This window comes from Sebastes fasciatus, chromosome 12, assembly GCF_043250625.1.
Source record: "Sebastes fasciatus isolate fSebFas1 chromosome 12, fSebFas1.pri, whole genome shotgun sequence".
Classification (NCBI taxonomy): Eukaryota; Metazoa; Chordata; class Actinopteri; order Perciformes; family Sebastidae; genus Sebastes; species Sebastes fasciatus.
The window spans coordinates 26,101,701-26,123,460 of record NC_133806.1 but is presented as its reverse complement, the minus strand read 5'-3'; the positions used below and the strand labels follow the sequence as shown (position 1 = coordinate 26,123,460).

The window sequence follows — 21,760 nt, the reverse complement described above, 5'->3', positions numbered from 1 at the left end:
TGAACGGGGTCTTTGTGTTGGTGTGAACAGGTTAACATTATCTGAACCTGCTCTGCAAAGTGCTTTACGATCTGTAACACGAGGCAGCTTCGACACAGAAACACCAACAGAGAAGACAATGACGCCGCCTCATCCTCGACAGCATCTGCCCTCACATCACCCCCTCGGGATTAATGGGTGTCCTTGTTGTTTACAGCCCAGAGAAACGCTCTCTCTCTTTCCTTCCCCGTCTTTGTCATCATCACTCTCTCCCTTTAGCGCCTGACTCATCGCTTCCTTTCATTCCCAATGTGGTACCACAAGAACTGAAAACCCCACGTCCTCTTTTTCTTTAGAGGCAGTAGTAGCTGGTTCACAAGTGTCCTTTCACAAATATGTCAGACCTCTTTTCTGTTAACCCAAACAAACTTTCCTGATTGAACTGTCCCTCTGGGTTAAATCGGTCTGTGGCATTTCCCCTGTGATGTCAAGATAGTGTCCTTTTCTATTTGGCACATACTATTTGGCACAAAAATCTTAGGACCTTTTCATGGCAACTGGAAAAAAAAATAATCAAAAGGCAAAATTGTTGTGCTCAGCTCTGAAATTTTAACTTAAAGGTCACCTATTATGCAAAATGCACTTTTCCATGTCTTTTAAACATCAATATCTGTCCCCAGTGTGTCTACAGGCCACCATAGTATCATAAAAGACCATCCTCTCTCTTTTTCTCCTCCTCCGTTTGTCCGGAAATGGGTGCAGAAAAAAAATTCGCTTTTTTCCTTGTATTCTGACGTCATTAGGGAATGCAAGTCACGTGAGGGTTTCCTGGTCGAACCAGAGAGAACCTTCAGTAGCTGACCCCGGCCCACAGCGCGTCACTGTCTCTCCTCCTCAACCGAACTTGAGCAAAGTAGCTCCTACTGTTAGTCTGCAAGAACCAGCAGAACAGGCTTCATGTACTCCCATCATCTAAATATAACATGTTCTTTCACAAAGGCTTTATGTAATTACACTGTTTAAACAGATGATATTTATATATTATATATATTTGATGTCATGCATGTAGCAGAGTACAGGTAGTAAATAGTGACTTGTAAGCAACACAACACATTTCTGTTTCACAGTCAAACTTTATTTGAGTAGACAGATGACAATATTAATTCCAGGAAAACCTGGAATCTGGACCGCAGATGTTCATCATGTGTCGCCGATTTCTGATCAGATTCCTCCGGTAACGTGCGCTGGCTGAAGTTTCTGGTTTATAAACTTTAAAGTGGTTTATAAGCTCTATTCTAGCTCCTCTCTCCCTGCTCTCAGGCCGCGAGGGGGGCGGGGAGGGTGACGCTGTGTTGTTGAGGACGTTTGATTGACAGAAAACGCTGACCAATCAGAGCAGAGTGGGAGGAGACAGAGGCTACAGACACAGAAATCAGCACTTTTGGAAATGGGCTGAAACAGAGGTTATAGAGACATGCTGGAATGCATGATCTGATTGTTTTTTTGAAAAAAAAACTTCAGAGACATGGTTTGGAGGTGTCTGAGACCTATAATAACTAGTTTAAATGGAGTATAATATGTGACCTTTAATGTGTGCCAAGTTCAGCTGGTTTATACTTGACACAATGGGTTTACTCACGTTTGATACTTTCAGGTTTTTTATTTATAGCTTCGGTGTCGGACTTGTTCCATTTTTATCACCAGTACAACACTAGACTGATTATCGGGCTGTATCGTGCTTTAATTATATTCCCCACTAGGGATGTCACAATACCAGAAATTTAGTAGCCGATACTAATACCAGTAAAATTCCACGATTCTTTATACCAATTCAATACCATGGTAAAAAACAAAAGTAAAACAATAAATCCCATTTACTCCAACATCCACTCCTTTATTGCCAGTTGCATACTGGTTTTTGTTAGGAAGTTAAACAGGTCATAATTCCCTCTCTATTGTCTATTGTATATTGCTATGAAAACGTCTCCTTCAGACAACTGGATTTATTCAAGTTTCTCACCAAAAACTACATTTTACAAGATTACATTTGAACACATCATGATAACGTTAGAATTTCCCTTCGCCCAATTTGACTGAATAGAGCCTCATAATGGCACCTCCTGTGTTGAAGTCGGCAGGATGAGAGCTAATGTTAGCGGCTAGCAGCCAGTTAACAGCATAGTCCTGCATGGAGCTAACAGCTAACGTTAACTAACTCTCATCCTGATGATTTTAACACAGATTTGTTGTTCACAATGTAGCATTATCAGGGAAAAAATGCGTCGATAGTGAGTTTACTGCATCCCAAACACATTATCTATCGTCCCCGGGATGACGGGATGCCGTTAGTCTCGAGCCCTCTTGGTTTTTGGCCGTCACCATCTTGGTTTTTGGCTGTCGCCATCTTGGTTTTAAGCTGTCGCCATCTTGGTTTTTGGCCGTCGCCATCTCGGTTTTGCAAAAGTTTGCGCTCTACTACTAACACTGAGAAAGGATAAGGTTGAAATGAAATATCAGTTATAGGCATTCAAACTTTTTACACGTACTTGTATGTTTGTAATTAACTGACTAACTCACAATATTGATTTGTGAACTTTGGGATTAGACTTTCTTCTCCTTTTACTGACAGTTGGCAACCCTCCTGAGGAAGGTAGAGCATCCACACGGCTACCTAAGAAACTCAATTAAGCAACTTTCATAAAAGCTTGTACTCAAAGGAACAGAGTCACAAAGATTGAATTACTTTCCTTTTTCACTGAGTCAGGTTAATTATGTCCCTCCCCAAATCTTTTCCCTCCTGTTACAGAGAACAAAGTCACCTATTTCCACCGGTTCTTTCTTTTTTTGGGGGGAAGGTTTTCAGTCCTGGCAGTAGATGACCCGACCTTGTAAGAGGAGAGAGCGGACAGCTCTCTTGATGAATTAATCATTGGGCTCATCTAAAGCCACTGCTGTTCCTGTAACCCAAGGTAGCACAGCCGCTCGCGTGGACCGCATTGGCATTCAACACCACAAACTCCTGCTGAGCACTACCAAAACTACCCATGTGTAAAAATAGCCTTTCAATTTCTGCCTTTCTCTCTTATGTTCTGTGCAGCTCATCCTTATCAGTAGTACAAGATGGAGTCAGGGTCGTATTTTGAGCCACTTGTTGCTGGATGAAAGCAGCTGAATATCTGCAGTATAAGAATACTAATGCATGAGACTGGGTTGTGTTTGAGCTTTCAAATCAGTGCACAAATTTCAGCCTGAATTATCTATATATCACCTATACATTACTATTTATATTTGATAAATCATTTGCATCTAAAATAATTGATAATGAATGTAATAGTTTGGTTAAATCTTTAATAATTCTAATAATTTCTTGAGTTCCTGCAAAATTTCGTGAAATGTAGTTTTACACTAAATATGGAGAGGGACATTCATGTTTTCGCATCACACCTCTTACTAACAAACAGCAAGTGAGCTAACTCTGGCAAATGGAGCACGAGAAATTGTCCAGATATACTATGAGCGACGCAATGACAGCGACGAGCAACACAATATTGATTAGCTGTCGGCGTAGATTTTGACCAGTGAAAACAGATTGGAGGTGCGCGAACAACGCATAAATAGAGCCAGGGCGACCAGTTTTTCAAACAAGCAACATGTTGTTTCACTTTTTAGCTGACGCACGGAGCAGATTAAGGCATCTTCATTGGGAAAAACTGAAAAGCGTCTTGAGGTAACTTCTGTTATGATTTGACGCTATAGAAAAATGTATTGAATTAAGTTGGTTGCAATCTGCAACCTCACTGCTAGATGCCACCAAATCCTACACACTGCACCTTTAAATGGCAACGTGAAAGAGGTCGCTCGTAGTGATGAACCTCCAGAGAATTATCAGATGAATCTGCAGCTTCTCTTGGATTTACGGAGCTTTATAGTGAGTTTCAGCTCATTGTTTATCTGTCTGACCCACAACTTTACCTTTCTGGTTCACTCTCAGCGCTCTCATGACGTCGTTTTTGGTGAAAAAGCTGTAAAAACCCACTGTTCACTCCCTGCTCGGCAGCAAACAGCAGAACGACCCAGTTAGAGACTAGCTGGTGATCATAGTGGGGCGTTAAATAGACAGGTATCTCCCTATTACGCCGGGGCCACACAGCGCGCTTCAGGCTCGCCTGACGGCAGCGTCACGTCGTGGCCGCGTCATGCCCACCTAGGGTGTTCACACTAGACGCGAGTTACCAACGTCTCGGGAGCGTCTCGGAGCTACCTGTCAGCTGTGTTTTTGCTGTTGCTGACAGCCCTTTCTTTCTACATAGAGTTTGCCTTTTAATGGCCATTTAACTTCATAATAAATGTGATTTATATTTATTTAAGACAAAAAAGGGTAAGAACTGTGTGGTAATTTGTAAATATTATTAAAAACAAGCAAATAAATTCATACATAAATATTAATATATAGCCCATATAAATCCCTCTTCTCTGTCAGTGAAGAGGGATTTATATATATATATAAATCCCTCTTCACTGACAGTGAGGAGGGATTTCTATGGGCTATATATATATATATATATATATATATATATATATATAAATCCCTCTTCATTGACAGTGAAGAGGGATTTCTATGGGCTATATATTAATACAAAAAAATAAATAAATACATTAGTAGTAAGAGAGAGCCTACAGCAATCCCTCTTCACTTTGACTGGCACAGTTTTAAACAACATTTCCAGGGGGTTTCGGGTTCCTGTTCTACAGTATTCCAGGTTGCGGCTTTTATCGAAAACGACTTAATTTACATCTTGGGCGGGACAGCAATTTACATTATAAATGCTGATGTTCCGACATCTCAGGCAACTTGGAGCTTTTCACCACCTTGTTGCTGAACTGCGCCTCGATGGAGAAAAACACCTGAAGTATTTCAGAATGATAAATATAAGTAAAGTGTTTTTTTTTTATTATTATAAAACATAGCAAAATAAACAGTTTCGTTATTTGTTAACCTTTAGAAAACGAAAATTATTATTAAATATCTTTAAAAAAAATTAAATAACACCTCTAAAAGAAAGAACAATAAAGTTACGTGTGTTTGTTGAGAGAGAGAGAGAGAGAGAGAGAGAGAGAGAGAGAGAGAGAGAGAGAGAGAGAGAGAGAGAGAGAGAGAGAGAGAGAGAGAGAGAGAGAGAGAGAGAGAGAGAGAGAGAGAGAGAGAGAGAGAGAGAGAGAGAGAGAGAGAGAGAGAGAGAGAGAGAGAGAGAGAGAGAGAAAAAAAAAATAATACTGCCAACTATCACCTGATGTTCTTATAACCTATTAACCCAGTCTATTATATGTATAGCATATGTAGGGTTTCTGCTATGACTACTACAGTGTTTACATAATTAAAAGCCTGTACTATATTAACTTGATGGAAACCTGCAAGCAGACAACTGCTTTATTTAGAGTATTTCAGAATAAAAGCATTGTGTTAATGAATGAATGATTCTGTGCACTAAAAACGCTAGAGGACTTTTATTTTGAAATCTAGATAGGAAGTGTAAAATATTGATGGTCAGTGACATATTCTACAGATGTCTAGACATGGAAACTGTAGTAATCTTGCTCATATACTGTCAATAGATCACCTTCACTGTCTGTTGCTGCTGGGAGACGCAGCCGAGAGGTAAGCGGCAAGCGTGAAAAATAGGCGAGCCTTCTATTCTGACGTGCGTCTGACGTGCGTCTCATGCGGGCAGTGTGTCCACTCTAACCTGTTAACATGGACGCCGAAATAAAAAACAACACGCGACGTTGCCGTCACGCGAGCATGATGCGCGCTGTGTGGCCCGGGCTTTAAACAGTGCAGTATTGAGGCGAAGAGTCATATTGTCTGCATTTCAACTCCCATTGAGATCAGACTTAATTGTCCTCTCATCTTGAGATAACGGTTCATTTCCAGAAGCTGCTTTCTCAAGAACTGATAGGTTAGAAATATATCAGGGGCTCGACGAGGAAAAAACAGCGGCAGTATTTACATGGCTTCATTTATTTATGATTTTTCATATGCATTTGATAATTAAACATGATTAAAGAGAGTAGTAAATACACTGGAAGCTGTTTTTGTCAGCGGGAAACAGAAATATATTTTTAATGAGTTATCAGAGAGTCAAGGCTGCTTTGATATGTGTTAACATAATTGAAATAATGATTGGGATGGTGGTGTGTGTGTGTGTAAGTAATTTGTCTCAGTATGCTGAGTCAATGCTGAGTCAACAGGAGTATTGTAGAGTAACTTTAAGCTTTAAGACTAACTTTAAGATGGAGAACCATCTCTGGACACCAGCAGACTTAATCAAACTGTGCCAAACACACAGAAATGAGATGCACAGAACGGACATTCACATTTCAATCACCTTGCAGTAAACGGCTTTCGGTTGCAACAATTAGTCGATTTAAAGTTAATCTGCTGCTACAATTTTGGTCATTGATTTATTGTTTTAAGTCATTTCTTAAGCAAAAATAGCCCAAATTAAAGTGGTTCCAGCTTCTCAAAAGTGAATATATGCTGCGTTTCCTACTCTTCTATGATTGTAAACTGAATCGGTTTAGGTTTTGGGCTGCTGGTCGGATAAAAACAGATCATTTGAAAACGTCACAATAAACTCTGGGAACATTCTGCTGACATTTTATAGACAAAACGATGACTCAATCAAAGAATAATTCAACATTTTAGAGAAATGTGCTTATTTGGCTTTCTTGCTGAGAGTTAGATGAGAAGATTGATATACCACCATCTTCTGTATTTTGAGCTCTGCTATATTACTACAAATCTGTAATTTAATGCCACAGATTTCACCTCGGCAGATGCTGTCAGATGTTCGTGAGGTTTGTAAATTGGCCTTCTCACACAGCCTCATGTCAGCAGACTTCCTACCTTCGTCCTTCTGGAATTACTTCATTCCTTCAGTTTCAGTGAAGTGAGACGGCCTGCTGAAACGGAAAATGATTACATGCCACTTAAAGCGCCCGCTCATAGTCCACATGTACTGAATATAGGCTCAGAAGACCACAAACCAGTACCAGTTATAGTGATACCGAGGGTACCACCCATGTTGTTTTGTTGACATTCATCTCAGTGGACTGCATTAAGGCAGAATACAGCTTATATTTTCATTTCAATACAATTTTCAAGTAAGAGAAATCTGCAATAACTGCTTTTCTTTGTTTTATTACCGGCTGGTATTGTTTTCACCCTGAGTCTGTGTGTGTCATCATGGTAAAATGTGGTCCTGGAGACACCGACTGTAGCAGGAAATACCACAGAGGAGGTTTAGAGTGCTTTGCCAGGCGTTTATATTTCTACATTTCTGTCGGTCTGTGGACAGATTTAGTCACAGTGATAATGTCAATTGTGGAAGATGCAATCACAAAATTTTACAGATGTGTAGTTGAGATCAAAATGAAGGTTGTGTTTGAAGATGGGTGTGGTCCAAGCAAGGGCGCTGGAAGTATAGGGGTAGGAAGTGGGGAAGGGGCCTCCCCCACTTTATGCCCCTGGTCTATGGAGGACAGAACCTGACAAAATATAAAATGAATAAACAAATAAGTAAATAAATATGTCATTAAATGTAGCCATTAATTAATTGATAAAATGTGACATCAATTTATATTTCTTAATTAATTAGTTTAAATTAGCTTCTTTATTTATCTTTGTATTAATTCCCTTATTTATTTACTCTTCTGTTTAATTTTTCTTTATTCTTCTATTGTTTTTTTTAAATTATTATTTATTTATTTATTTTTAAATGTGTGTATTTATGCATTTATTTATTTATGCATGATTTTATCTTTGCATTTCACCCTTATTTATTTCCCAAAACTTATTTATTTATGTATTCTTTTCTTTACAGATTTCTTGTGCATTTCTGCCTCATTATGCAAATGAGGAGGCTGTCACTCAATCATGGGGTCAGAGTACATGACTACATGCTAGCTGGCTAGCTAACGGTGTCTGCTTCTGCTTATCAATTAAAAATACACGCAAAAATAAATAAATAAATAATAAAAATAAATACATACATAAATAAAAGGAAAAATTAAACAGAAAAGTAAATAAATAAGGGATTTATTTTTAATATTATTTTTGCTACATAAAATTACTTATTTATTCATTTATTTATTGAGTCATTTATTTTTTATTTTGGCAGGTTCCTTCCTCCATACTGGTCCATATGGTAATATACATGTTTTGGAATGTTGGTTGGACATTATAAGCAATTTGAAGACATCACTTTGGGCACTTTTGGGTAATTTTCATTATTTTCTGACCTGTTTATAGACCAATTAATTCAATAACTGAAATAATGAAAATAATTGGTAGTTGCAGACCTAATTTTTAGGAGTGGGAATCACCAGAGGCCCCACGATACGATCTTATAGTGATTTTAAACATTTTGCATAGTATTGAGATAAGATATATTGCGATATATTACCTTTTTTCAACTGCAAATTATTCAATTTGTCGACATCTGTTTTGTCTAATAAGACAACGTTTTCACTCGGAGTTCATCTCAGAGTTTTCATTCACATATCTTGAGGTCAGAGGTCAGGGAGCACTTTGAAAATGGCCATAACAGTTTTTTCTAGTCTATCCCAGTGTCCTTCCTGACAAGCTGACAGGGTTGGTACCAATGGATTCCTTAAGTTTTTAAGTTTCATATGATACCAGTTTTCACTCTAGCTTTATTGATTTTTTCCTCCTCCACCCCTACTAATTACAGATCTAAATAACAAATTTAGATCTGTTTTTTTTTTCGGGCCCCAAGCTCCATGTGTCAGTTATTCTCATTTCAAGGTGATTAAGGTGTCTCGTAAGATGGTAAAATAATCAGTTTTATGAATATTATTTATTATAAATTGAATCTACGTATTGGCTATAAACTGTCAGATTTCTCTTTTTTTCTTCCTGTCTTTTCTGAAACATTTTGTCACAGCGGAGCAGAGAGAGCTCATTTTTCTTCATTTTGTATTTTCTCTGTATATTCAGTGTGTTTTATCCCTCTCTGTCTCGTTATGATTACTGGGTTGGCAGCCTGTATTTATGGCACTCTGTGCGGAGCCTTTGCTCTTCGTGCCCTCATCTGTCTGCCTATGGGAGCTGGTTGGCCGGTTGCCTCGGCGGTGGGCAGCGAGCCCTCGCTAACAGGGTTGACATGTCAGCAGCCTCTGTGTCCTCTGCAGAGCTTACAGCAGCAGCTCGCTCTCTCCGGGTTATTAGTGTGCAGATCACTTGGGAGGCCGGACCAGGCTGCACCGGCATCTACTGGCTAATTAGCATTGTTTATAGAGCTGTGGTTTTATTTTGAAGAGGGCAAGAAACCAATAGGCTTGCTGTGGTAATCGGTGTTAGACGGTGTTCAGGCATACACCGAGTAGATTTTTAATCAAATTGTTTCAGCCCTGACCACACTTTGTTTTCTTTGTGTTACTGTTACAGTAGTTTAGTTCTGAGGTTTATTCAAGTGCAGTCCACACACTTACAAACAAACAGATTGGTAAATTAATTGATTTGGCTGCTTGAAAGAAAATGAATCTGCAACAATTTTGATAATGTATTTATTGTTGAAGTCACTTGTCAAGCAAAAGTGCCAAATATTCTCAAATGTGAGGATTTGTTGCTTTTCTTTGTTTGTAAAGAGAATCTCTTCAGGCTTCAGACTGTTGAAAATGAGGCTATTAAGAACATTGTTCAGGCAAAACAAGCAGTCTGAATACATCACTTTGTGCTCTGGGGAATATGAATGAATGATTTTTTTTTTACTATTTTCTGACATTTAATGGAACAAATGATTCATTATTTAAAAAATAAGACCCGACAGCCACGCTTCTGTGAGATGGTGCTTTAAGTTAAAGGCTAACATCAGCATGCTAACGTGCTCACAATGACAATACTAACATGATGTTTAGCAGGTATAATGTCACCGTGTTCACCATCTTAGTTTAGTGTCTTTTTGCTAGTTGCTGCCATGGATGTATTAAAAGAACTGGATACAGCGTTGGAGGCGGGGCCCCGTTCATTCCTATGAGAGTTGCTCATTGGCGCATGAAGCCTAAATGGCTCGACTTCCGTCTGGAAAAGTATCCGGATCTTGGCGGAGTAGCTTCTGAGATGATTGGCGGAGTTGCGTCCACTCGGTCACATGACTTGGTCACGGGGTCCAATGTCATGCCGTCGTCACGGCTTGCGCTCCGGCCTCGGTCTGGGTCTCCCTCACATGAATGGAGGAAGGGTAATAACTCTGATTTCAACTATTAGTGTGTTTTACAACTTAAAAAAAATATGTTTTAAATAAGGGCTGTTTAGGTGTTCGTACCGGGGAGTTGATTCAGCTCAAAACAAATTATCCGCTAAGTTACAGACGTCGCTTTCCCAATGTAAGTCTATGGGAAAAAGTATTTTTGGGCCCAATTCATCACGTGACTGACACGGAAGTTGCAGTACCGCCGTCTGACCACTACAAACGTCGGGGTGATGACCGACGCTCTTCCTGGGGGCTTGGTTGCCGCTAAACCCAAAGGTTACTTCCTCGCCAAAAGTTTGCTCAATTTTGGAGCGTTATTTAACCTCCTTCCCGACAAGCTATTATGACACCAATGGGTTCCTTAGGTCTTCTAGTTTCATATGATACCAGTATCTTCAATCTAGCTTTAAAACTGAGCCCACTACAACCTCCGGAAGATCGATTGCAATACTGCATTAAAGAAATTAGTGGCATTAAAACGATTTTGACAGCTCTAGTAAAAAGTGTTTATTTGTGCCAGTTTAGCATGAATAAATGTTACCTTTTGCCTTTCTGTGTTTACATTATTATCAGTTGATATAACTTTTTCAAATATTTTTTCACACACACATACGGGCATTTGGGGAGATGGAGGTGCAAATATGACGGCGGCCTCGGTAGAGCGTGACGTCACTGTGTGTAACAGAATAAAAACTCCATAACTCCATCGAATCGTAACCCTAAGAATCGAAATTGAATCGTGAGATACCGAAACATTCACACCTCTGACAATGATCAGCTGTTGTTGACCTTTTGCCAGAGGAGTTTATTTGTAATATTTTAGGCTCTCGTTTGTGGTTGAAATGTATCAGTGAGTTATTAAAAAGGTAAATATTTAGTTCACTACGTTTACATTTGAAAACACAAGTCAGAGTGAAAAAAGAGCTTCACCTCCATAAATAAAAGAGGAGAATGAAAGAGTTAACTCTTATGGTTGTATGTATCTGTACAGCTCGTGCTAGTGTTTATACTCTACAGGATGTACATCATCATCATGCGTGTGAGCATCTCTCTGAGGTCACAACTATGTTCTCGTCCCTCGGGACTCGCCAGAGAGAGCCAGCACATTTCCATTCCCATCATCAGTGACCTTTGACCTCCTGCATTGTGCTGTAAGAAAAGCTGAAGGGGGGCGCGGACTGCGAGCGGCTGCCATCAGGGTCACAGCAGAGAAGAGAAACCTCTTGGTGTATGCACTTTGGTCTTATGATTGAATTGAAGGCTTCAGAAGTGGAGTCATTCAGTGCATAGACTGGCGTACTCACTGATTGTGGGCAGTATCGGACACATTTCTGATACTGGTATCGGAACAACTCTAGTTTCATTTGCTGGATTAACCAATACATTCCTGTCTGGTTACGTTATTCATCAGTGGTTACTACCTCATATATGAAATTACACATACAATGATAGAGGATTTTATCCATATCACCCACTCGATACGATACACGATATTGGGTTCACAATCTTGATACGATTCAATATTATAACAATAATTTTAGCAAAACTTGAATGATGAAAATATATGACTGAAAAAGTAGCCTTTTATTCAAAAGACACAAAATGCAAAACAATGCTGTTGTTTGCCCTATAGTTAAATTTTTTATGGTATCAGTCCTTCCTCCTGTCCTCTGTCTTCCATCAGTCAGTATCAGTCCTTTCTCCTGTCCTCTGTCCTCCATCAGTCAGTATCAGTCCTTCCTCCTGTCCTCTGTCCTCCATCAGTCAGTATCAGTCCTTTCTCCTGTCCTCTGTCTTCCATCAGTCAGTATCAGTCCTTTCTCCTGTCCTCTGTCTTCCATCAGTCAGTATCAGTCCTTTCTCCTGTCCTCTGTCCTCCATCAGTCAGTATCAGTCCTTTCTCCTGTCCTCTGTCCTCCATCAGTCAGTATCAGTCCTTCCTCCTGTCCTCTGTCCTCCATCAGTCAGTATCAGTCCTTTCTCCTGTCCTCTGTCCTCCATCAGTCAGTATCAGTCCTTTCTCCTGTCCTCTGTCCTCCATCAGTCAGTATCAGTCCTTCCTCCTGTCCTCTGCTGATGTCACTCATCAGGTAACGTTAGGGCTGGTAGGGGGGGGGGCTGCTTTGTCTCAGCCAGCTGATCAGTTTACCAGTAAGATACATGACAAACTAACCTAAACAGTTGGACTACACAGCCTACTGCCAGCTTTAGTCATTTAAAGTCATTCACGACTCAACTAAATAACCCACACGAGTTTACAGTTAGCTGTTAGCCGCCGAGCTGACACGCTCTGCTTGTGTAAACAGCGGCGGTGGATGACAGACAGCGGACAGAGCAGATTGAAAGGTTGCTTTCCTTCATGTTTAACCGTTTCATCGTGTTTATGCTTGTTGAACAGGTGTAATAACGTATCTTGGCTTTACACTTGCAAAGTGTTATTGCACATACATAGTTGTCAACTCGTCTCCACCGCGGCTGACTGCGCTGTGTGTGTGTGTGTTGATGTGTGTGGAGCTCCGACCCAGAGCAGCAAGGCCTATTGAAGGAGGCTGGGTCACGGGCGGACATGGCTCTGGGGGTATGACACATGCGCAGTGTAACTGAAGCTGCGGCCGTGCGTTGCAATTGGTTCAATTTCGGCGAGGGCAGACCAGATTTTTACTGCGCATGTGTTGTACCCCGAAGATATGACGCATACTCAGCCTCCTTCCATAGGCCTTGCAGAGTAGCAGGAAGAGTTTGCAGCTGCCCGGAGCCCGTATGTACGTAGTATCTATTATGCCCTGATATAGCGATTCAGTTTTTCGTCTCGACGATTCATATCGTCACATTTTTATATTGCGATATTTCGTGGCACGATATTTCGTCACACCCCTAATATGCATACATGGAATTTGACTCCTTTTCTCAAGTAAGGTATTTATTCAGTATATTTACGTAATCATCTGGTGGACTGGAAAAGAAATGATGAAAACTGATGCTTCATGCTTGTGTTTCATGCAGCTAAAAGTGGCTCTTTTAAACACAACATATGACAGAGATCAGAGGTTTTCTAATCAGCAGATTTCTGCATGAAGTCACATTTTACAGCTCCAATCTGAACCACACAGACATGTTCTGTAAAATCAGATCATGTGGCACATGTGATGGGTCCTTGAACTCAGACGGTTGGTAATTCAGTCAAATCACAAATATGAAAACATCTGTCTTGCTCTCAAGTTTACTGTCAACACAGCAGGAGGGTGTCTCGAGGTTTTTCATTTGCACAGCAGCAACTCGTGATGAAAATATGTGAAAAGAAACATCCAGATCATGTTCTATGTAATCTTATTTAAGTGAATATTACCATGACTCATTTTGTTGCTAGTTTCCATGGTAGAGATGCATTCATTCTTTCTTTCAGACGGGGTATGAAAGAAAACTGATTTATTTAGTATGAATTTATAAAAATCTTTCGGTAAGAATGTTTTTCTGTTTTCCTCCAGGTGAGGTGAAGATGGTGGACCGGCTAGCGAACAGCGAGGCCAACTCCAAGCGGATCGCGGTGGTGGAGGGCTGCTTTGGCGCCGCGGGCCAGCCGCTGGCCATCCCCGGCCGCGTGCTGATCGGCGAGGGCGTCCTCACCAAACTCTGCCGCAAGAAGCCCAAAGCTCGCCAGTTCTTCCTCTTCAACGACATCCTAGTCTACGGCAACATCGTCATCCAGAAGAAGAAGTACAACAAACAGCACATCATCCCGCTGGAGAGCGTCACCATCGACACGGTGCCGGACGAAGGCGACCTGCGCAACGGCTGGCTCATCAAGACGCCCACCAAGTCCTTCGCCGTGTACGCCGCCACTGCCACCGAGAAGTCTGAGTGGATGAACCACATAGGGAAGTGTGTGGGAGACCTGCTGCAGAAGAGCGGCAAGTCCCCGACGGGTGAGCACGCCGCCGTGTGGGTGCCCGATTCGGAGGCGACGGTGTGCATGCGCTGCCAGAAGGTGAAGTTCACGCCGGTCAGCCGCCGGCACCACTGCAGGAAGTGTGGCTACGTGGTGTGCGGGCCGTGCTCGGATAAGAAGTACCTCCTGCCCAGCCAGTCGTCCAAACCCGTTCGCGTCTGCGAGTACTGCTACGTGCAGCTGATGTCGGGAGGCGTCGCGCCACGCTCAGACTCCATCAGCCGGCTGGGGTCAAAGTTCAACAACATGTCGGACGATGACGACGAAGACGACAGCAGTGACTGAGGAGCGAACCGTCCTCCTGACGCTCCACCTCGTCCCCACGTACAGGAGGAAATACTTCCTTTTTTTCTCCTCCCAGATGATTGAATCATGCTCCACCGTGAGAGGATTAAATTCACTTCAAACCAAAATATTTTATGTTTTTCCTGAACGCAGCAATTAATCGATGAAATGTGGAATAAACTGGGTGACCAACAGAACTCTGGGAAAAAGTCTGACTTCCACTCAGTCCGCCCCGTCTCTTCTGACTCTTGATTAGGCTGCAATTAGTCACTACAGAACCCAATGGTGCTAATGAGAAACATCCGCTCCTCTCCCCACCTTTTACCGTCATTTCATCTTTTATTTCCAGTCTTTATTTTACTTAATGTCCATGAACTACACGAGGTGATGGCTTGTAATCTCTGCAGGGAACAGCAAATGTTTGGGCTCTAACCTTTATCTCCTCTGTCCTTCAGGTATTACACCAAACAGCGCTTTTTTTGTAATAGAGCTTTGGTATTTTTCTGCCCTATTTTGTAAGCAAAAATGTCAAGATCCCTTTTTATAAATAACAAAATGTAGATATTACGCTACAGCTTTTCTAGTCGACCTAATATAGTTGCTTCTGACAAATCAGCTGAGTGAGTTTTCTCCCTAAAAACTAACTCTACCTTTTGCCTTTGCCGTCACATAGTGCCTTGTAGAAAATAGTAAGAAAAACAGTTATTTTTGAATGAAACCAGGCTGCAAACAAACAGAGACTTCATGACAGTTTGACTCTGAGACACAGGAAGGAGTTGTTTGGTTTTGAGCGGAGAGATTACCAACCAGCCGACAGACGGGAAGAGTTCAATTTCCTGTAAAGTTTGGTTAAAGGCATTTTCTATACAACCTGTAATCTGGAGTTTCCCATAACTTGGACCTGTTTCTACTTCCTGCCTCGTGTTTTACATACGAGGATCTTTTTAAAACGATGACGTCAGGTTAAATATTTTTCTGTGATGTTTGGCAGCCGAGTGCACGATTCTAATTACAGCTTTAGCAGAAAACATGACTCACTTCTGGATAGGGCTGACCCGAATGCTTCGAAGCTCTGACTGTTGCCATGGCAATAAACCTCCAAATCACTATTCGAATGCTTGGCTTTTAAAATTTGTATTAATTTTTTATGTACAAATATGTAATAATAACGTATAAATCCCCAAATAGCCCATGAAATAAGGAATAATCCCACAATATTATTCATTTTCAACGTTAATTATTAGTTATTCTCAGATGGATATCGCTGTTCGTTGTGTGTAGATGTGTGTTTGTGTCCCGGGCACTGAAACGAAAACATGTCAGCCTGCCACGCCTTCGAATATTTCTCAACGAAGCTTCGAAGCCCAAAAAACGGTACTCGGGACAGCCCTAGTGACCTGAAATTTTGACCAGGTGCTAATTTCATTCTCTGCTTACATGCATAACAAGGCTGCAAAAATACTCAGGTCAGATAATCTGAATCAGGAGTATTGTGGCAACACGTTAAGTTTACTCCTCTTCCTCTTGGATTGAAACTCATACAGATTAATCGGCGCCGATAGGATGTTTTCCAAACTATCGTTATCAGTGGAACCGGGTTCCGATAGTGGCCGAGGGCTGCGCAGCACCACAACCAGTCACACTGGGATTTACATCACCGTTTTACAACGAGGCTCCACACACAAAGTTAAAGTAGAGGGGGGAGAAAAAAGTTCTCTCTCGAATATATAACGCAGCACTATCAGCTCTTTGTCCTCGATATAAGACAAGCAGACAGGGAGGAAAATAAATAATTCACTGTTACGCCTAGTTCACAGTACACAGCTTTTGCCCTGACTTTCCACTCCCCGACAGTTTGGTTGCCGCTCGCACATCGGCGCTCGAGCGTCATGTGTGAACCGCTCACCATTTGCAACATAGAGCAAAGTTGTTGTTGCACCTAGAGGAATAAATAGTTAAAATAGTGTGGAAACAACATCAGCAATGTGTCTCGCGTATGGTGTCACGTCATTTATCGTGTATTTCTTGTGTTTTCATGACTAAACGTAGGTTTGTAGTGAGAAAACCACAACAACTTCAAGACTCACGATAACAAGACAGCAAGTTGTGAAGAGTGAACAGTACAGAGATCTGACCACTTTGAAAGTCGTGTAGTGTGAACTTGGCTTTACTTTAAACTTGCTTACCAATTTGGCGTTCTCTCTTCCAGATAATCCAGCCACGTAACCATCCATTCATGACATGAAATTGCACAATTTAGGATCCTCCTTACCCTGGGAGTATGCACAAACATTAACGGTTTGTAAGAGTGGCATTTAATAATGTACAAGATGCGCAACAGAAGTAATCCTGGCCAGTCATAAACCACAGAACAGCACATTGTAAATAAATATTCCAACAATGTAATCCACCAAATCACACTTAAGCATGTTTTCTTACGAATGGTTAAATTCAGAATGATAAAAACTGATTTATTATAAACGGCGTATGCAAAAGTAGCCAACTAGTCTGCTGAAGAAGTAAAGAAGATATCGGCCGACTAATGCCTTTTAAAAAAAATCCTCTATTCTTGGTCTTCTATTTTCCAGCCAGAGTTGTGATTTAGTGTCTCTTTTAATTTTGGATTTACAAAACTGTGATCAGCGGAGTGTTATAAAACTAATTGAGATGGTTGTTTGGGTAATTTAACGCTTGGCCGACACCTCCAGTGAATGAAATGAAATGCAATAATCAGGAAGTGTCGGGCCGGCTCGTGTTTTCTTTTCTAATCACATGATCTGGCATCGTAGTCTGTGATTCCTAGTCGAGGTGCTTGTACTGGAAAGAGACAGTCATGGCGTCGTCTTCCTGTCAATGACTCTTCCCTGCACTGCTCTGAGAGGTCAGAGGGCCACGGCGTGTCACTAAACAAACGCTCCCTCTTCTCAACTCTTGTGTAACCTCGCAGGAACTCTCTCTCCACCGTCTTTGCCAGCACAACATGGCTGTCCTTCCCTCCCTTATTTTGCAGCACTAGAGCTCTCCACGTTCTTCTGATCATGTGACCTAAATCATGTATCATTAGTCTGTAAACCAGGAAGTGAAAAGGCCTCTCGGGGGAAATTCTGGTGAACTACTTCAGGTTCAGTTGAAGTTTCTGTTCCCGGTGACTCATGTGAAGAGTTTCATTCCTTTCAAACACTGACAGTTTATTTCTTATGTCAAGGACTTTTCAACAATGTGATTACAGGCTTCAAAAGTTGGATAATTGAAGCCAAACGCTTTTTAATAAATTAGCAAATTTAGTTTTAAGTTTGCAGATGAGGAGTGTTACTTTGGCCCGATCCCAACGGCTGTCAAATCGTCCTTGAGGGCTCTCTCGCTGACATTTTGAGCTTTTTATGAACAAGTCTGCATTTCTGCAGACTTTGCCTGAGGGAATTCAAAGCGTTGTGCCGTTAAAAACAGGGTTACCATGGTTACCAGGGGAAGCCCGGAGACGTTAAAGAAAAAAAGGTAAACAAAGAGGTTGACACATTAGTATTCAGCCAGGTATATTTAAATTTAAACAGAAACATTAACATTAAGGATTTAAGATGGAACATATAAACACATGAAATCAGAGGAATGCAGCATTAGATTATATTACACAGCTGGTTTATTCACCAACCAGTTCTTTCTATTTTGCTTCATGAAGTTTGACAAAAACAAGTAAATTGATTATTTGACAGTTTCCTCTCGTCTCAATGTTGCTGCAAAGTGCCGTCCTGTTCATATTTCTACCATTTCAAGCCCTCGCAGCCTCTCACACTCAACCATTTACCGGGTGACGTCGGTCAAGTCCCTGAGGGTTCAGGGGTTTAAGGTCTTAGGGGGACATTGGGCCTTCAAACACGGCTGCTCAGGAAGCATCATGATGCTGCAGCGTTGGTGTTCTCGCTCTGTTTGGCCACGTTTTTGGACCAGGTCCAACGTCCTTGTTGAAACTAATAATAATGCACTTTGGATGTGAGATCAGTTTTGGTCATTCTCAAACCTGTGAAGCCCTCTCTGAATCCCTGTTGCCTCAGTTAGAACAGAGTAGACGGAGTGAAACTCTTCAGAGAGATGTCTCTTATTTCACCTTTACCTGAGATCAAACAGGGAAACAGCAGCTCAACCTTTCCAGGTGTCTCCAGATGTTTCTCTACCTTTTGACTGTAAACAGTCGGAGCGTTATCTTTGTACACAGGCAGTTATTTCCATTTTATTTTATCTGCCTCGTCTGAACTGAAAGCAGCAGAATAGGAAGAAGAAAGGGATCATTTTCTTTTTATGTCTTGATTTTTTTTTACAGATTTCAGTTTCATGTTGCTGCAGTGAAATCAACCTGTGATTAGAGGAATGAACTTTAACCAGCTGTTCTTTATTCTGATGAGGTGCTGATGGAGGTTTGCTGTGGATTGCACTTAACAAAGTGGGCACATTGACTCTGATCCAGGTTGAGCTATTTCTTCTTATCCTGTCAGTTGGATGTTTTAAAATGAATCTTCATGTTTTAATCCTGTTGATTTTTTTTTGTACATTTGTACAGATTTGTTTTGGGTTTATTTGTTTTTGTTGTATAGTTATGATCAGTTCTAAAATGACGCTGTTTGAGGTCTCCCTGTGCTCCTCCTCCTCCTCACATCTCAGCAGCTTTGTTGCCACCATTAAAACAAACATGAAAACTGTCTTCATACATCAGTCACTCTGCTGATGTTTACCAGCCAACGACAACTGTATTTTAATGATCCCTGTTCTTCCAGGGAGATCAACAGCTGGTCAAGGACACTCAGCAGGGCTGAATGTTTGAACTCCTCCTGTTGACAGATTTAGCAAAATCTTCCTATTTTTTTTTCTTGAGGTGAACTTAACCCTCTGAGACCCACAATAGACCCGTTTTAGTCTTCTTTAGGGAGGTACAGGGAGTCTTTAGGGGGAGACAGCAGGTCAACAGTAGATGTCACATAGAAGTGGTGTACATCATCTGAAAGCTGAGAACCTGAAGATTAATTTGAGATGCAGCTCAGCACTATGTGTCAAGTTGTTCTAGTCATTAATCAGAATTGAAATAGTGTATAGTATTTGTCATAAGTTATTGCAGCAATTTTTTGGGGTTATACCATTTGTTACACAGATTTGGTGCTAAATTTTACCATTTTTTACCACTCAAGAATTGATCAAAATTATCAATAATCCCTCCAAAATACCACATTAAGACACCAAGACCTTGAAGAACACCATAGAAAAGGACATGCTGTGATTTGGTTTCAAAAACTTTTGACCTTTGGAGATTTCTGCAAGAATTGCATTTTTCGGCGATTGGATGGCGAGCACTTCTGTTGTGTAAACTGCCCAGAAACCCCCTTATTGTCAATCTAGCTAGGAAAGCCATCCATCCTATGAATGCTCTAGGTCTCTAGTTTGTGGCTGTAAAGTTTAATGAGGCTGTGATTATCCTTGGCACCCATAGAACCCGTTTTCAGTCACATATCTTGAGGTCAGAGGTCAAGGGACCCCTTTGAAAATGGCCATGCCAGTTTTTCCTCGCCATAATTTAGCCTAACTTTGGGGTATTATTTAACCTCCTTCCCAACAAGCTAGTATGTCATGGAAGGTACCAATGGATTCCTTAGGTTTATCTAGTTTCATATGATGTATGTAGCTCTAAAACTGAACCTGCTACAGCCTCAGAAAGACAGTAAAGTCGGGTCTCAGAGGGTTAACGGGATGATGAGGATCAGCAAAATTCAACTGTATGAAAACAACGGAGGCTGTTATTGATGTTTAGCTCACTTCTGTCATGTTGGAAATGGTTTAACTCAAGGTCCACTTACTGGCTTTTTCTAGAGCTGTCGTCTGTTGGAGCATTAGAGATCCAGCAGTAATTCCTGCTGGTTGAAAGCTCCAGAAAAAGCTTGAACCTTGACTCTTATTTCTGTTGCTCAAAGAGTGAAACAGGCAGCAGATTAACGAGACGTTTTCAGGTGTGACTTCATTAACTTAAAGCTGCACATTTGTAGAGGAAACTAAATAATGAGGACACGTGTTGTGACGGCTGAAAGAGATAGTTGTGTTTTATTTGGGTTTTTTCTGTCTCGTGGATTTTTTATGTTCTCTCTCTCTGTCGTTTTTGGTGTTTGTTTTTTTCTTCTTAGTTTAATTTTAATTCTTTTAAAAGCTTCTAAACTAAAAGGGCTTCAATCAGAATGTAACCCAGCATATCATTGTTTAATACTAATTCATTCAGAAATCTTTGAGTATATATTATATATAAATAATGTATTGCTTAAAGCCGGACTGTTGTGTTCTCTTGTGTTGTCTTCATTCAGCTCGACTCCAGGAAATAGATCGCTTGACCCAATTGACAAACACAACTGTACCTGAGGCTTAAAATCATATAACGCTAAATTAGTGTGTTTTATAACATCACAGCAGCATCCAATCAGTTGCTTTATATAAGAAACTTTAAAGGAATCCGTCCTGCAGACTTCACACAGTCAGTCGTTCAAATTAGAGCATCAATATGAAAGAAATTCAAAGAAATAAATAATAAATTCATCAGAAACACAAATCCCACTGATGCTATAGGAAGAACATGCTGATAGATTCATTATTTATTATGTTAAAGGTCATGTAAAAACAGATCCCAATTCCCAAACTAATCACAAAAGTATTTCATATTAATATACGTACATCAGATAGTCACTGCTGGACACTTCATCCATGCTAATGAAGGCTCTCAGTAGAAGGAAAATACAAAGAAGCTGAAGTTACTTGGATGGAAATGTTTAATTCATTAAAAATAAAATGTATATTGGCATTAAACAAAAACACAAAAACTAAATGTTATTTTCTTTTATTTTTAAGCATTTTTTTGTGCCTCATGATTTATGTAATTATGGACCACACTGCAGGTTTATACTTTTAAAAAGAGAAATGATGTAGTGAAACCAGCTGTTACACAACTTAGTTAAATCATTAATTCACATTTTTACATCATTTTGTACTTCTCTAGTATTTCAGAGGGAAATACCGCACTTTCTAAACCACTATATTTATCTGAAACTTATAGTTTCTTTGCAGATTAAGATTTTAAAAACCTAAAATCAGCGTCATATAAAATAAAATGCATTTTATATAGTTAATAAAACACCGAACAACATATAAAGTAGTTGAAATGAGCTCCACCTTGACAGAGAATATTAAAATCAGAAATACTTGATTGATCCCCGGTGTTACAGTTGCTCTTGTATAAACATAAAGAAATGTAAAT

General features: G+C 40.5%; 1 protein-coding gene across 1 annotated transcript in view; it reads left to right on the top strand.

The window, feature by feature from the left end:
• The window catches only part of plekhf2 (pleckstrin homology domain containing, family F (with FYVE domain) member 2), a 30,730-nt gene extending 9,946 nt beyond the window's left edge, over positions 1 to 20,784 (top strand). The window contains exon 2 of the mRNA XM_074654436.1: positions 13,739 to 20,784. Within this exon, the coding sequence (XP_074510537.1) occupies positions 13,750 to 14,484 (735 nt within the window). The 5' untranslated portion in view covers positions 13,739 to 13,749 and the 3' untranslated portion in view covers positions 14,485 to 20,784. The remainder of the gene's footprint in view (positions 1 to 13,738) is intronic.
• The last annotated feature ends 976 nt before the right edge of the window (positions 20,785 to 21,760 follow it).